This window comes from Megalobrama amblycephala, linkage group LG13 (assembly GCF_018812025.1).
Source record: "Megalobrama amblycephala isolate DHTTF-2021 linkage group LG13, ASM1881202v1, whole genome shotgun sequence".
NCBI lineage: Eukaryota > Metazoa > Chordata > Actinopteri > Cypriniformes > Xenocyprididae > Megalobrama > Megalobrama amblycephala.
The window spans coordinates 22,374,761-22,392,342 of NC_063056.1; the positions used below are offsets into that span (position 1 = coordinate 22,374,761).

General features: G+C 36.7%; 1 protein-coding gene across 1 annotated transcript in view; it reads right to left on the reverse strand.

Annotated features, from left to right (window-relative positions):
• Positions 1-17,582, reverse strand: part of stt3b (STT3 oligosaccharyltransferase complex catalytic subunit B) — a 48,080-nt gene that overhangs the window by 18,868 nt on the left and 11,630 nt on the right. Inside the window, exons 2-5 of the mRNA XM_048153640.1 lie at positions 7,584-7,692; positions 5,319-5,606; positions 4,359-4,424; positions 1,965-2,064 (exon numbers count right to left, since the gene is read on the reverse strand). Of these exons, the coding sequence (XP_048009597.1) occupies positions 1,965-2,064; positions 4,359-4,424; positions 5,319-5,606; positions 7,584-7,692 (563 nt within the window). The remainder of the gene's footprint in view (positions 1-1,964; positions 2,065-4,358; positions 4,425-5,318; positions 5,607-7,583; positions 7,693-17,582) is intronic.

Below are 17,582 nucleotides of genomic sequence, written 5' to 3' on the forward strand. Positions count from 1 at the left end.
CAAAAATGGTTATAATATCATGGTTTCACAGGAATACATTGCATTTTAAAGTGTATTAAAATTGGACATTTGTCCTTTTAAATTCTAATAATATTTTATAATATAACCGTTTTCATTGTATTTATCAATCAAATAAATGCAGCCTTGGTGAGCAAAAGAGACTTCTTTCAAAAACATTAAATAAACCTCTTACCAATGTCAAACTTTTGAATGATAAGCCCCATTTCCACCGAAATTACCAGGAACAAATTGTCCCAGAAACTTTTTTCCCGCCAGACATGTTGCTGTCTGCATTTCCATCGCGGTCTAAAGTACTGTGAAGACTTGGCAAATGACGCAGGACTGCACCTGACTTTAAAGTTCCCACTGGATTTCGTCCTCCATATAAGCTTAATAAAGCCTGAACCTTGTCGTCGTATTTTATGTTAAACTCCATTGTTGATTCAAATAGCAAACAACTCTTACTGCACGCACCGCAACAGATTTTTAAATATGGTGGTTGAAATAAAATGCTGCGTGGAGTTAACCAATCAAACTGCTGCACAAACTCAACCAATCATTATGTTCAGCGCCCAAGTCCCACCCCCGAAAGTTCCTGAACTTTGAAAAAGTACTGCCTCGCGAACAGGAATGTTCTGAGGGGGCAAATGTTTACCCGGAACGTCATTTAGACCCTGGTTCCTGCGGTCGAAACACACCGAGTACCACCCCAAAGTCCCTAGTTCTTTGGGGAAAGTTCCTGCGATCGAAACACAGCTATAGTTTACTTGTTAATAAGTGCCTCAAACAAAACTCGGAATATATTTTTATTTGATTTGATGTTATTAACCTTGAACCCCAACTTTGGAAACCCTTGAAAATCAAGTATCACCTAGCCAATCAGTTCAGACATGATTTACAGACAGTTCTTGCCATTTTTGTGGGCAAAATATACATTAAACAGTCATTAAACTGTCAAAGCAGACGTCTACCAAAGCAGACGTCACTCTAGGAGGAGACAACAAGGTGAAACAGAAACCAGCAATAACCAGATCCCACTGGTTTTACACCATTCTCCATTCATCTCTGAACATGACTGCTGTTCTTTGCCCAGGCACCGTCCCCATAAACCGAGAGCAGTGCTACTTAATCTAATCAGTATGATATATTAGGAGAGGTGGCAGTGATACTCCATGTGGAGTCGGGCCATGGCAAATGTGTAGTGGGACCTGCGGCAAGTGCAAGAACTTTCCAGAACGGAGACGAACTGAGCTAATACCCAGCATCCATCAGTAGCGCATTTCGTACAGGGCAGCTGCGGCAGAGTGGGAGGGGCTAATAAAGATTTAAACAAAATTAGCCCAGTGGCACAAGGCCTCGTTCTTTTATCAGAGTGCTCGCTCAGGAGACTCACAAAAACACTGCACTTTCAATTATTCATCCACTTAAAAAAAAAATGGCATAATCTGTCAAAGACAAAAGGAGGACTCCAAAAATTACCCTTTGTTCTTGAAGGAAAAAAGTACTGGTGTCTTTTTTCACTTTGCAGAAGTGGCAAGCTTATTCACGCTAGCAGAGCTCCTAATTGACAGTTAGCATGTTGCTTTGCTGTTAAAGACTGCGGATGCGGAGCTAAAGGCTTTTTCTGCGACACGGAGATCCATGTATCCTCAGAACAGCAGCTGCTTATGTGATTGGTTGTGAAAGGCAAGAGTAAAGTGGGCGGAAAAAATGTGTCATTAAACATCAACGTCAACTTTAAATGCTGCTGTCAATGTGAAGATAGACTCATGCAGTCGACCACGACTGCGCAAGTGTCTCTGCATGTCCAAATCAAAAAGCAAGTGGGAAAAAGCAGGTTCACGCTTCATTATTGTATGGGAGAACAAGCACTACGCAGCGTGATTGTGTGGGTGGTGAAGTGTGTACTTCATACAAGAACCAGAGATGCTCACACAAACATACACACAACACAGGTGACTCACCGATGTAAAGCCTCCTGCTGAAGCGCTGCATAAGGAGCAGCACAAAAACATGCAGGGGAATCAGGTTGATGATGAAGACGTATCCTCCCCATGCAGACACCTGCAATATAAAACACATCATGTTGCACACTTCCAAATATTGCAATATTTTTCCTCACAATATTGTATGAGCATTCTCACGTTAAGAATCAAGTAAAGTTTTAGATAAGTAGCTAATACTTCAGCATACTAATTATAATGATATTTTAGGGGGGGGTCACATTACAACAATGTTTATGGTGTATTGGGTGTTAAGTATATGAAGTTTAATTCACATTATGAAGAAAAACATGAAAAATGTTCACAAAAAAAAAAAAAAAAGTTTGGTATAAGTTTAGTCTGTACAATTCTTACACAAACCAACTGACTGAAAAATTCATGTATGACATCGACAAAAATATTACATTGTCTCTTAACGACAGCCGTCGCGCCACAACACCTTGAGGCTGTCGACAACAGATGCGACAAAGCGATCATTGCAAATCATTTGTTCTTTGTGTCAGAACTCAAAAGTAGTGCAAGTGCTTGAAGTTCGTCAGAAATAGAACTTTACTGTCGAGAATTTGTCGCACCACATCCAGTGTAGACGGCATCACTGATTATAATGGGTTCTATTGTCTTTTATGTCGTGCTGCTCACGTCCGGTGTAGACACGGTGTAAAGAGTTTAGAGTCAGAGTAAAACTGACTAAAATCAATGAATGAATTTAAATAAATTAAAATAATTTAAAAAAGGACATTTGACAAAAGACAAAAACTGAGTAAAATAACAGTGGTCAACACCAGTGTTCATCTTTTTGACAAAAATCTAAAATCATTACAAGTTTAGAAAATACTCATCCAAAGCACCAAAGTCTAACTCCGTGTCTACACCGGTCACGATCGTTGTCACGTCGCAACACTTTGAGGCCATCTTCAACTGCAAATCCATGTCAGAAGCAGCGCAAGCGCTTCGAGTATGTCAGAAATAGAATCATTCTGGGATTTAGCGTTTCGCACCGCAACCAGGGTAGACGGCATCGATGACTACAATGGTTTCTATTGTCTTTTATTATGTCGTGCCGCTCATGGTACAGACGAGGTGCGAAAGAGAAACAAGTGAGTAAAAGATCACAACCAGTTTTCATAAAGTACACACTATAGATAAAGAAACGCAATGTGTCATGACCAAGTTATATCATATCGCCCAGGTCCCTGCTGACTTTCACCCCCTATTACACACCACATTTACGAGAAAACTCCATTAGCACACTCAGCCTTTGGAACCTCTGCACTTTTCTAGGTCACTTAGGATGTCCCGCTCAAGAGAGCCTTTCTCAACTCATGCCCCCGGTAGCGCCTCTAGGCTGTTTTGGACTGTGCTGGACCCCAAGGTCTTGATGGAGCAGATGGCTCAGATTGCACTGGTGTCATTTATGTTTATAAACACATTTGGAAAGTCAGAGACTATTGGGGGCTGGGCAGGGCTGTAGGCTTCCATTATTAATGAGCGCTGCCTTCCTCCAGGGGAAGAATCTCAAGTTTCAGAAATGGCTGATATTCATAACCGACTGGCGCGTGGCCCCCACCAGGGTGGCATGATGGATGGTGCCGTTTACTTATTCATTTATTTTACATATCACATTTATGGGTTGAAAAAGAGCAAGGGAGATGTGCAACCAGACCCAGAACACCCCCAACACTACAGATGGGAATCATAAGAATTTAATGATTCCGTTTCAGATTATGATTTCACTTGATTATGGTTCTTTAACTTTATATTATGCAACATTTTATAGCAATTACACTGTTTTACGTCTCATGAACCTTACGTAAAACAATTATTATGATTCACCTGATAACACCAAGTAATGACTTGCAGTTCAATGAGTGAATCAAATGTTAATTCCTAAGTGTGCCAACTGATTCACTAAGTAAATAAGCTGTTTTAGTTTGAGTGAGTAAAGTTTGCTGAATCAGTCAAAACGACTCAATTGAGTCACAAAGAATCACCATTTACCACCAATTTGTCACGCTATACACTACCGTTCATGAGTTTGTGGCAGTAATTTTTTTTTTTTAAGGAGGCATTCAATTGATCAAAAGTAACAGTAAAGACACTTACAAATGTTACAAAAGATTCATTTAAAATAAATCCTGTTCTTCTGAACTTTATATTCATCAAAAAAAAAAAAATGACTGTGCCCACAAAAATATTACGCAGCACAACAGTTAATAATGAATGGTAGTGTAATTTCCTATAAGCATTGGCAGGAAACGCTGTCTGAGTATTTTACTATGGTATTACCAAGTACCATTAACAGAAATTAAATGCAATACACAAACTGAAGGTAAAAAAAAAACAATGAAAACTCACCATGTAAAAGTACGAGAGACAGCAGCCGATGGTCCAGAAAACCGAGCCAGTTTTCACTGATTTCACCTGTGTGGAGAGGACACACTTAATTCTGCTAATCCCAAACAAAGGGACCGATATCATCACCTCAAACAAAGCCAAGATGAGGAACACTCAAAGATAAGAAAGAGGCCAAGGAAATTCAATGTTTAAGTCAAGCTTGACAGCAAAGTCCTTGCCGTCGGCTGACAAGCAGCTCCAGAGAGAAGGAATAGGCGCCAAAAAAATAAAAAATAAAAAAATTCACAGCGCCAAAGAGAAAGTATGTTGCCACTGCATACGTTCCAGCTGTCTCGTCGTTCAGCTGAAGAAAAAAAACGTGATGAATGTCTGTCAAGGTTAATTCATCATTTCAGCTGTGTGGGACAGTGCTAGTGTTTCTGAAATGGATTTTCATAATTTTAGAACAGTTCTCAACGGGCACCTTAAAACACTATAAACAGTCCTTGTGACTCCTCGTGTTATGAACAGGCTAAAATTTATGCTATTCAATTAATCACTTGATTTGTTTCTCTCTCTCTCACACACACACACACGCAAAAGAAAGATGTCAGGCTGATCACAAAAAGATGAACAGCCTGAAATTTAAGTTAACTTTCTTTTCCAGTGAGCAGTTAACTTGAGAATGGCTGTAACTTTCAAAATTCAAGCAGAGAACTTTAACATTCAGATTCATTAACCAGATTCAGACCAATTCTTTGAAACAAATAAAGTGACTCATTGAAAAGATCTGACAAAAAAAACATTCAGATTCATGAAAAATTGATTCAAAATGATTGTGTAAGCAGTTTACGATTGTCAAGTTTTATGATTATCATTCATTTCTCATCATTAAACTTGATAGTTTGGATGGAAGAGGAAAAAAAACATAAAAGCAAAATTAAAGAAACACAAACAAACTGACATTTTAATCCAACTAACCCATAAGTAGTAGGTAAACTGCAAGGCAAAAATGGCAATGCCCTCGTTGTCAAACGAGCCGGCCACAGAGCGTGAAATGTAGCCAGGTACAATGGCGATGAAACACGCAGCCAGCAGCCCGGCACCCTGGTTCCACAGCTCCCGCGTCAACAGGAAGGTGGAAATGGCAGTCAGGCCACTGAAGACGGGGGCCAGAAACACGCAAACATCACGTATGTGCACAGTCACATGAAGCAGATTCAGTATGTAGTGGATGAGGCCTGCCGTCACCATCAGACCAGGATAGACCTGCAAAAGACGAGATATAGGAGTTGCTAATAAATGCAATTGAATGCAAAATTGATCAACAAGAAATTTGCCTGCAGCGATTCGAGGGACTACCCGTCAATGCAATCACAATTTGTAAAAAAGCCTGTAAACATTCCTAAATATTTGATTGGCCCCAAAACAGAGATAATTAAAAGTTTAACCCAAGCACACCCTTAGGTGTCTAGTAATCAATCTTATAGAGTATAACATGTAATCAATCATCTTATACAGCTCTCCCAATAAGTTTCAAGGGTTTTTTTCCATACAATTAAAGTCAATGGTCTCCAATGTTGTTTTGCACCCCACTGACTTTCATTGTAAGAAATTCTTCCTATGGCCTATATCCACAAAAAGTCATACAGGTTTAGAATAACATGAGGGTGAGTAAATGACAATTTTCATTTTTGAAGCTGAATTTAGCAGCCAAACTGCAGTGAAAAAGGAAATACCCCATCCTTTACCTCCACAATCCCACTCTCTCTTTTTTCATCTCTCAAGCGAGTCTGCAGGCTGTGCTGGGAACAGACCAGTCTGCTCTGAAGGCCATATAACGACTGCTTGAACTGTATACAACAACAGATGCTGTTCCCTGCCTCCTGCAGCCCCCCTACAGCTCCAACACCAGAGCTGTCAGATGCCAAACGTTAGCCAAACTTTCTCCAGCCAGCTCATTAGGTTCAGCAGCACTGTGCTTCTCAGTGACAGGAAGCGTTAAAGGGGGTGGCCTTATTTAGGGACGAAACATGCCGTTTTCAAGAAGAAATCATCTGGAGGCTGTCTGTCCATAGGAGCTTGCACACAAACAGCCTTTGGCATGAATTTAACTGCATTTTTATCATATAGAGGTTTTGGGTTAACAAGAACCATTGTCAAAATGCAGACAAAACAGAACTAGAAATTTGCAGAGCCATAGCATTACTGCAAAAGTTCTGTATTGATGCTTTGTGTGAACAACGCTGTAGCATTAACTGTTCGTGGAACAAGGTCAGAGCGCTATGATGTAAGAGGTCTGCTGTCAAAGAGTGTGAGCCAATCTCAAAGTTTGGAATAAGCTGACAATTATTTCACGCAGTCACAAGCGACTGTATAGAATGCAAACCTTTGGCATAAGAATGCAGCAACAACAATGTGGACATCAAGCATTCATCTACTAATAATTTGTGTAGTAGTATTTCTGGAACGGAAAGTGAAATAGTATAATAGATTTATTTTAAAGATAGTTTTTGGTGGTGGGGTGTACATGGCAAAAATCACTTATTTCATTGCCTAGATTAAAAGTCCTTTTGATTAACATATATTGATCTTAAAATATGACTCAAATGATGAATCATTTGTGTTAAATAAAAAATGATTTAAATAGTGAAAAAAGTACTGCTCAGATGTGAGTATATTTTACAAAAAACATGGATCATAAAAAAAGAAAAGGAAAGAAAAAAAACTCTTTACAATCAGGTTCCATTTGTTATCAATACTTCAAGGGATAGTTCACCCAAAAATGAAAATTGTCTCATCATTTACTCACCCTCATGTTGTTCCAAACCTGTATGAGTTTCTTTCTTGCGTTGAACACAAAAGAAGATCTTCTTAAGAATATTGGTAATCAAGCAGTTTACAGTAGCCATTGACTTCCATAGTAGGGAAAAAAAAAAATACAACTGTCCAACATTCTTCAAAATCTTCTTTTGTGTTCAACAGAAAAAAGAAACTCATAAAGGTTTGGAACAATCTTTTAACAATCATGAAAACCATGAACAATTGTCTTGTTTTATTTAAAAAAAAAAAAAAAAAAAAAAAAAAAACTTAAAAGCAATCAAATTTTTAATGACTTTTAAAGACAACTAAATGCTAGATCATGTTAGGTAAAGCATTAAATAATGGAAATGAATGAGAAGTTCTTGTTAAGTGTTATCAGAAAAATAAAAAAGATAAAACGTAAAGAAAAAAAGCCAGACTTACCGTCCCTCCCACTATTCTGCCCAGTGGGTACCAGGCCCTCTCGTCAAACCAGTTGAGAAACTCATAAAAACCGTTAGTGGTGAGATGATGAGTTGATCTGTAGTTGAACCTGTAAACAAAAGAAGGACAGAAAAGAGCATGGTGTCACTTCTAATGAGGAAAAGGCAGCATTTTAAATCAACACTGGCATGTGAGACGAGGTGCATGACAGCATTCAGAGCCGTGCGTTAAGACTTTCCGTATAAATACTCAACTGCCAACTACCACCAGTGCCAAACCACAAAGACTACAACAAAGAAGCACTAGGAAGCACTGAAACAGTTAACTAAAATATGGACCATTTAATGAGATGGAAAAATGTGTTTTGGTTAAATGTTTCAATTGTTTAATCTTGAAGGACACGTGTTTTCAAGGACATGATTTGTTGACTCGCTGTTTCTCAGTGCACACAGACAGGAAGACACCTGTTCAATCAGTCATGCATACTTGAACAAAGATTTTTGCTGCTTTGTCCTTTAGGCAAGTTTTTCTGCAGCAAGAACAAATTAAAGAAAAAAACTACTAAAGGGTAAAATGGTGGGGTTCAGATTTACTCTGCCAATATTTTCACAGGCCCCACATCAAAAAATAACATTCAATAAATAAAAGCTGTTATTTGTATATCTATTTGTCTATGTATTTATGGATATAATTATGTATACAAGTATGTACGTGTTACTTTTAGCAACATTTTTGTAAAAATACACGTTATGCATATTATTATAATAATATAATATATATTGTTATGCTAATATAGGCCTATATATATATATATATATATATATATATATATATATATATATATATATATATATATATATATATATATATATATATATATATATATATATATATATATATATATATATATATATATATATATATATATTTTACATGTATTAGGCATAGGGTTGCAAAATTCCAGGAATTTTCAAAGCTGGAAACTTTCCATGGGAATTAACGGGAATATATTGGAATTAACGGGAATTAATGGGACTAAACAGGGAATTTGCAAAATTGCAGGTTAGCCTATAACAGGATAACAGGGTACTTACATGTAGTTGAAAAAAAAAAAAAAAAAAAAACATCTTGCAGCATTATTTTGGTTAAAACAACCATATTTAACGCAATTTTAGTTGATTTTTTTACCCTGCACATTCCTCAAATCACATTCACACAGCACACTACTTACTGCAGGGCTATTGAGGACACACCCCCTGCATGCACTGTGAATTCCCCCAGTCCATAACATGCACATTTGATCAAAAATACAGAAAAATAACACAGTAATATTATGAAACCTAACTAAAATTTAAAATAACGGTTTTCTATTTTGATATACATAAAAATAAAAATTTATTTCTGTGATGCAAAGCTGAATTTTCAGCATCATTTCTCCAGTCTTCAGTGTCGCATGACCCTTCAGAAATCATTCTAACATGCTAATTTGAGAGTCAATTATCAATGTTGGAAACAGTTGTGCTGCTTAATATTTTTTCTAACCTGAGATACTTTTTTCAGGATTCTTTGATGAACAAACATTTAAAGAACGGCATTTATTTAAAACAAATCTTTTGTAACAATATACACTACTAATTTTTTTTCTTTTTTTGAATGAAATAAATGAACACTTATTCAGCAAGGATGTGTGAAATTGATAAAAAGTGATATTAAAGTGATATTGTTAGAAAAGATTTCTATTTTGAATAGAATTTTTATAATCAGTGAATCCTGAAAATGTATTACAGGTTCCAAAATATTCAGCAGCAACTGTTTCCAACAATAATAATAACCCGAGTATCAAATCAGCATATTTTCCAGAAACTTACCGCCCCTTTTGCAATCCTAATTAGGCACTTTATTTTCTTTTTTCATACACCTTAAAATCTCTAAATGCTCAAATGAATACATTTCCTGATAGTCTTTATTAACTTAGAACCATTAATTTGATGCACAACAGATTAAGAAAAACCTCAAACAAAAGCATACGAACATGGCTGTAATTAAACTGTGTAATCCTCTCTAATGCCTTTATCAGCCCAAGTTCAGCAAACTGTGTCCTGCTATCTCTCAAAACTCCAGAGTAGTTGTTCTGAACCTTTTCATTACTAACATTACTAAGATAAATAGCCTTTTAAAACTCTCCTTATCTACAATAAAAAAAAAAAAAATCAAGGCACAGCCCTGCGTGATTGCTTCGTGCTTAAAGTAAACTAAACGTGGCATTTTTAGCCCAGAAAAAGCCCAGGACTAAGCAAAGCCTAGTTCACCGAAATGCACGAGTTCATTAATATATGCAAGATGAGCCCTGCTGAAAGGAAAACAGAATAAATCAGGTGGTATTTTAACAAATAACTGGCAAATAAAGTAAGACAACCACTGGCTGATGAGCAAATACAATTTCTATTTACTGCATAATAAAATTAACAGCCGTAAACTTTCAATGAGAGAGCAGTAGCCTTAATTTGTGAAAATGAAAATTAGGCTCAGAGGGATATACAATCGAATGCTAGTCAATCGCTCAGCCGACACAAAACTAAAAATACACCTTTCCTTAAAAAAAATGAAACATAGGACTAGGGAAGTGCGGCATGACTAAATTCAGGCTAATTTGATTTGTAGTCTACTAATCTAACAAACCCCCAAAAGACAAGTGTAAATTAACAATCTATTTGAAATAACCTACTTAACTGAACCAAACAGGATTAATCAAACAGGTATTCTATTCATTAGGATATTGGCATAGGATCTGTTGTCATCAAGTAAGCGGTGGTATAACAAACCTATATAACAATTTAAAGCTAAACATTGAGCAAAAAGAGAAAAGAAAAGTAAACGACCAGTATTTCCAAAGTCAACTAGTCTTGCACATCCTTACATAGGACCTCATGACAGCACAACCTATTGGAACTGACACAGCTCACTTTCATTCACGTAAAATATAGCATCAGCTCTGGCTGGGATCCATCGAATACTGCTCTCTTATTGAAAGTTTACGGCTTCAGTGAATTCCTGATTGCTGCTATTGTTAATGCAAGTAAATTGTGTCCACTGGGATAGAAATGCATTACTTCTGGATTTATTTAATCAGATTCTGCATGCATGGCAAGTGTCAGCACACGGCCTGCCATCAGATTAATGTCCTTACTATTTTGTAATACAGCCGTCTCACTGGCAAGAGACACTTGGCGTTTGCAAGAGAATCTGGCAACCTGGCGCTTGAGTAGGAGGAACAGCAGAACTGTGAATCATGTGTATTTAAAGACCCCCTTTAAAGCACAAAAACCATGCATCACTGACCCTGGCAGCTAACTGACACCACGACCTGCTAGCTCCCATCCCCGCACCTCTCCGACCCTTCTTCCCTCTCTAGGGAGGCTAAAGATTCAAGAACCTTTTACTGGCAATGGTCAAACTCTCCATCACAATCTGATATCTGAACCGGGTCTTTGGCATTCACTGAGCACTGCAATGTCCTTTCTGCAAGGAAACAACATGAACACACCAGCAAAACTAAATGATACCCTTGTTGTCAGATTTTATTTCTGATTTGAAATACATTATTGTAATGCAATCTTCTGGAGACTTCTTTCCCATTCAAGCAAATAGACACTGTACTTTAATGCCTATTACCTACATGAATAGCTGCCCGGGGATGCTGTTATGAAGACGACCATAGAGTGAACTGACTTGCATTAAAGAGGCTATACACTGCTAGGAGTTGAATTCTTTTTGCATTAATGGTCGTTTCTTCAATTATGGGCACTTTTGGACTTAAGGACTTTTAGAAAATAAACTCAAAAACACCTTTTACACCATTACTAGTTAAGATCCAGTTTGTCCAATAAAAAGTATCGGAAAGTGAACAAATGCATTGCAGAAGATGCAAATCAAATCAACATTAAATTATGTATTTGTGTTTAATGGCATTCTGTGGTGGAAACGACGTTGACAAATGACACATTCTTGGAATAAAATGACCAACTTTTTTGCCTTGCTAGCATTTTATGAATCCTAAACACACAATTAAATAATATTGTTACATTTTTGTAAGAAGTTTTGAAAGAAGCATCTTGTGCTGCATGTATCTGATAAAAACAAAGTAAAACAGAAATGTTGTGACATATCAAAATGTAAAATAACTTTTAATTAATTTATTTTAAAATGTAATTTATTCCTGTGATGCAAAGCCAAATTTTCAGCAGTCAGAATTATTTCTGAAGGGTCATGTGTCAATGAAAAAGTAATAATATGCTGATATGGGGCTCAAGAAACATTTTGTTATTCTCACTGTTGAGAACAATTGTGATGTTTAATATTTTGGTGGAAACTGGACACATTTAATTTTTAGGAAACTTTGATGAATAGAAAGTTCAAAAGAACAGCATTTATTTGAGACAGAAATCTTTTGTAACATTATAAATGTCTTTACTGTCACTTCTGATCAATTTAATGCATCAGTACTGGCCCCACATTTTTAAAGGCAGTGTACACTAGTCTCATATTTCAATGGCACTGCTGTCTCCTTGGTAAACTAACCTGTAATGGAAATGATGTCACAACTGTGGGACAGACATTTAAAAACCTGATTTTTTATATATATATATATATATATATATATATATATATATATATATATATATATATATATATATATATATATATATATATATATATATATATATATATATATATATATATATATATATATATATATATATATATATATATATATATATATATATATATATATATATATACACACAATAATACCAAAGTCCCTTTAAGACAAGTCATTTCACTTGGCGGCCATCTTTGAAACGCCTCTCAGGCATCCTGGGCATCATGCAATCTCTTTGAATGGGGAAACATCAAATTCTCCAAAACTGTTCGCCAACCTTACGATTAAATTTCATATTTGAAATCACCAATGAAATCTAACAACAACCGGCTCATAAATTTAGTTTCTAAACGCTCGAATCATGACAAAAAAAAACTATTTTTCAGGCTGGATCAAGCTAATGCGCATGCGCAGACCTAAATGCGCGTCTCTTCGGAGGTGCGCGTCTGACTGTTTCTATAGAAACCTGTGATTCTAACGGCCGCTGAAGTGACGCGATGACTTTACCAGTCGGCGATTGGCTCTTATTTAGAAGGCGGGACTTATTCCGCCATATTGCACGTTACACTTTTTCTCCATTCAAAACAATACGAGTGACACGTCTTGTGTTATTCTATAGTCTTTGATAATACATAAAAATCCATTATAATAATATTAAGCGGGACTGAATGTCTGATCTGTAACAAGGATGAAACAAAAGCCATTGAAATGTAGCAAAAATAAATGGAGAATAGGCATGGGGAATAGACTGCTGTAATGTAACCTTAATATAACCTAATATAAGAAACCTGTAATATAAGAGAAAAAAAAAAAAAAACATTGAAATCTATTAGTTTTAATAAAAAGCAGCCATCATGAGATGATTGAAAGACCCTAACGTATCTGTGACTACATACTCTTCGCCAGGATACACAATCACAGGGAAGTCAACCAGAAATGACCCAGGGTGACACTGAGCCGTGTCGTTTTAAGGTGGGGTAATCTCAGCAGACAATGTGCAGGACTATCAGATTTTGTGACTGTATTATCAGCTGGATACATTGAGATGTCTTTATGTAAGCAGTGAACTGGAATTCTTTCTTCTGCAGTTTAACCTCCGTGACACGCGTTCTGCTTGACGTTCCCGGCAACTCCTGAACTTCATAAAACTCAATTTCACACTGCGTGGACATACATGCAGAGCTTTGAAAAGGTCCCATTCAATGGCGTGCAGCAACCTAACATTTATTAACAGCCACTGCAGAAAGTACGGCAGAAATTGCTGCTTAAAGTGTGTCTGGAAATGCTAGCCATAAAGGTTGTTTAAATTTTGAAGTTTCTTGTAGACCGAATGGCTAGAGTCCAGAGGTGAGAAGAAGCACTACTTGGAGAATGTAGAACAGATTTAAGCAATTAAAAGGTATCAGGACTGGTTCAGAGTTTATTAAAGCCTGCAGTAAAGGCAAGGTCGTGTTAATACAACTGAAGATAGAATAACCAGAGTTAAGAAATGAAGCTAGGAATCTAATAATTGCCTGTACAGCCTGAAAGAGCTCAACCTTGTAGCATAAAGGAGCGTTCACACTGATGCTGATATTGTCGGCGGTTGACAAGGCATTTTTATTTGCTTGAAGTATCCCAGGAGGCAACAATTTGCGCAAGCTTCACCGTCTCCAGCGGTGAACTTCAAATCTCCAACTATTATTGAAAACAAATGACTTCCGGCCACACGGTCACTGCAAATCGCTCTGTGGTCATTAGGACCTGGTATAAGGCATTATGGGACATAAAAAGAAGAGAAAAAAAATCAACAACAGAGCAAGCGTATTAAATCTAAAATGTCTCACCGTGACTAAGGGTATCATAATGAGACTGAGGGGCTAGCCTGGATTCAAGTGTTGGTTTCTGATTACTCCTCCCCATCACACCTTGTGCATCTCAAAGGTCAAAACTCAGACATTTTAGACTTAGCAAACTGAAAATGCATTCCTTTGAGATTGAGGTTGTGGAAAAATGATTGTAGTAATTTATACAGAGTCGTCAGGCTGGGTTGTCATTAAATTTGATGGCTGACATTACGCCTGTATCACCTTCATCAATTTAATCAGGATGCAGGCAAGGAAAGTACAAGGAGCTTGGAATATGGAACAGATAGGAGCCCGCTATTGATGAAAAAGAAAAGGGTTGCAAATATGGAAGATGACAATCTCTGGGAAAAATCGTTAAGCAATGCTAAAACGCTAAAACAACAACATCCTTAATTTACTACCATATAAACCAGCACAATAGCAGGATAAAGCACAGCTTAAATGTTACATTCAACTTACATGACCAGAAGCTATAATATATATATATATATATATATAAGTTGCAATGAAAGGACATTTACAGCTGTTATGTATTGGAAGTTATTTTCATCTGTATTGTGACATACAATAGTAAAACAGTTGTTGAGTGGATGGAGGCAGATCTGAATGCAAGCTTGCAGTCGACTCTAAGAAAGGGGCAGGGTTAAATAAGTCTGGAAATTTTTACTAGAGAGAAGTCTGTCATTTCACAAGATCGAGGGGTAAAAAAAAAAAAGGAAAAAAAAAAAAAAAAAAGATTCGAAACATACATGGATGAATCCTTTACAATAAAATGCATTATAATAACATAATAGATAGGGCAAAGTCCATTTCATGCTGATTATTAGTGTTATTTATTTTTCTAGTAAAGATGGACGACAATAGTCACCTACTAGACCAAAAGTAAATTATTAGTGGTGATGCTCCAATTAGCATTAAAATATTAACTTAAGAAAATACACCCAACCACGATCCTAATGGTTATGAATGAGGAGAGAATAGAAAAAAATAAATAAAAAAAACCTTTTGTGACAGAACTGTAGATATCCTTTAGTAACTATTCTGCCACAATTGTGCCAAGCTGCTTGTTTTCTACATTTCATTGTGCAGCATCTAGTGTTATTTGAATGCAAATAACATGTTGTGTCTGGTGAACCCAAAACTAGCCTATTGCACAGGGCTCCTTATTAGTCAAGGAGACGTTCAGGCAAACCACAGACAAGTGAATTTTTAAAATACAGTTTTGCACATCCCTATTTTCTAGTTGACAAAAATAGATGTAGCCTGAGAGATAAACAGTCAGTGGATGTTCCTTGGGTCTTTTTATTCCTTCACTAACCCTTTTCCTCTTCAAAAAGCCAATTACTGTGATCTAATAAGGCAGTCTTCCACCCTTCAAAGAATTAAGCGGGGGTTTTATGTTTAATGTGCTCTAAAGGTGGCCGTGGGGGCCAACGTATCTGACCTCAATCAGTATAGCCCAAACAAACACACACATCTCTAATTCATTAACATCAGATTCTGGTTCAATTGCACCACAAGCTTATGTCATGGCCTGTACCAGCATTTACAGAAAAAACAAAAAAAGGACTACACCATCAACAGGAAAATGCCAACAAAACCATGTCAGCACCCAGTGGAGAAAGTACACTACTTTGGTACCGCACTTCAGCATCCTTCATACAGCCCGTGTAAAACAGACATCAAAGTCCAGGCAAAGAGCTCAAACCTCAACAATACAGGTGTTCTGTGAATCCATAGATTCTTCCGTAAAAAAATGAAGACTGCAAGTTATAGCCAGGTTGGAGTTTTGATGGAGGAGTGATGGGGTTTCAGCTAAGTTTGCTCTTTTTACCTGCTCCATTAAAAATGGGTCTGTCTAAGCAAGACTGCTTTAGGCAGAGCAACTCCGCAGAAAGAGGTCTGATGGCTGAATAATATATGGAAAAGAGTTATGGTTTATAAAATGAGATGCGCTGTCTTCTGTGTGCCTTAAATATGTCAGGGAGTAAAAGTGAGTGCTGGTGCTTTGCAGAATCCTCAATCCTGTGAAAGAGAAGGACTAAAATTCAAAAATGTCCTCAAATTATTAAAAACTGACTCTAAATTCTCTTCAATTTTAAAAAAAGAAATGTCTTTTTTGCACTGATATTAAACTTCTGGCCAATACGATAAGCCGGTAATTGTTTTAATGTCAAGGCTGATCACAAGATTAAACTATATATTTTGAATTGAATTGAAGTTGGAGATTGGACACTGCATTCCTATTTTGGTCACACTGCACACCTAACTCCAGACACTTTATTTTCCTGTCCAACTGAAATAAAAAATGCATAACAATCAATTTACAAATGTGACATTTGTAAGTAATTATTTGTTATGAATTTAAATAAATTCTGACCTTTACAAAGCACAATAAATCATTCACTTGAGATGTAATCTATCAGATTTTCATCTTTGGACTTTCTGCTGTTTTACAATGTTAGTGAAAATGAGACTAATAATGATAGATGTATTATTAAAAAGCCAATAAGAATTTATGGTAACGCTTTACAATAATGTTCCATTTGTTAACATTAGTTAACTACATTAGTTACCATGAACCAACAGTGAAAAACTTCCGAAACATGTATTAATCTTAGTTAATGTCAATTACAAAATTTACTTATACATACTTATAAAATCAACAGTTGCATCCGTTTATATTATACAATGGACATGAACTAGTAAAAGTAATAATGTATTGCTCATTGGTAATGTTAGTTAATGCATTAACGTTAACTAATTGGACTTTATTGTGTCACCACATTCATCCAAGTAAAAGCATGATGTCAGAAGCTCAGAATACATCCAATGAGAATGTCGACTCTGAAATTTAGCAAACTACTCAAGTACTTTCTTGTGCATCAATGGCTCTATTACTGACCCAGACTCTAAAAGAAAAACAAAAAAGGATGAAAAAGATTTCATAACTGAACTGGCTGGATCAACAGATCAGTCAGCTGTATAAAATTTGGAGATTGTTCTTTTTAAAAGGAGAAATTGTGCTTCAGAAACTCATGAAACGCCTGACTATATTTAAGAATCCAAATTCACGCATCAAGCACGTCTGGTCAAAGCAATCGGTCTGAATGATTTAAGCATCGATCAAACCTCATACTGAAAAAACCTTTAATCTTTTAATCGCTGATGGGAGGAGGTAAACCAAACAGCAAATGCCAAATTCACATCTCACTTCCTTTGTGTTCATTTCCTGGAGATTTAATCCAACATAAAAGAACTGATTAACCTTGAGGAACGATACGGAAGGTTTTCCGGATGAGGACAAGGAGTTCGTCCCGCCTGACACAAGCACATCAAACGCTCTTGGAATAACTTTGAGGGCCCGTAATTGGCAAGGGGGAAAGCTTGTGCTGTGAATGCAAAGCAGCTCAGCTAAGTGAGCACATCCTAATTAAAACCTATTCCGTTTCAACACACAGACGCCTGCGACGTATTGTGTATCACACACAG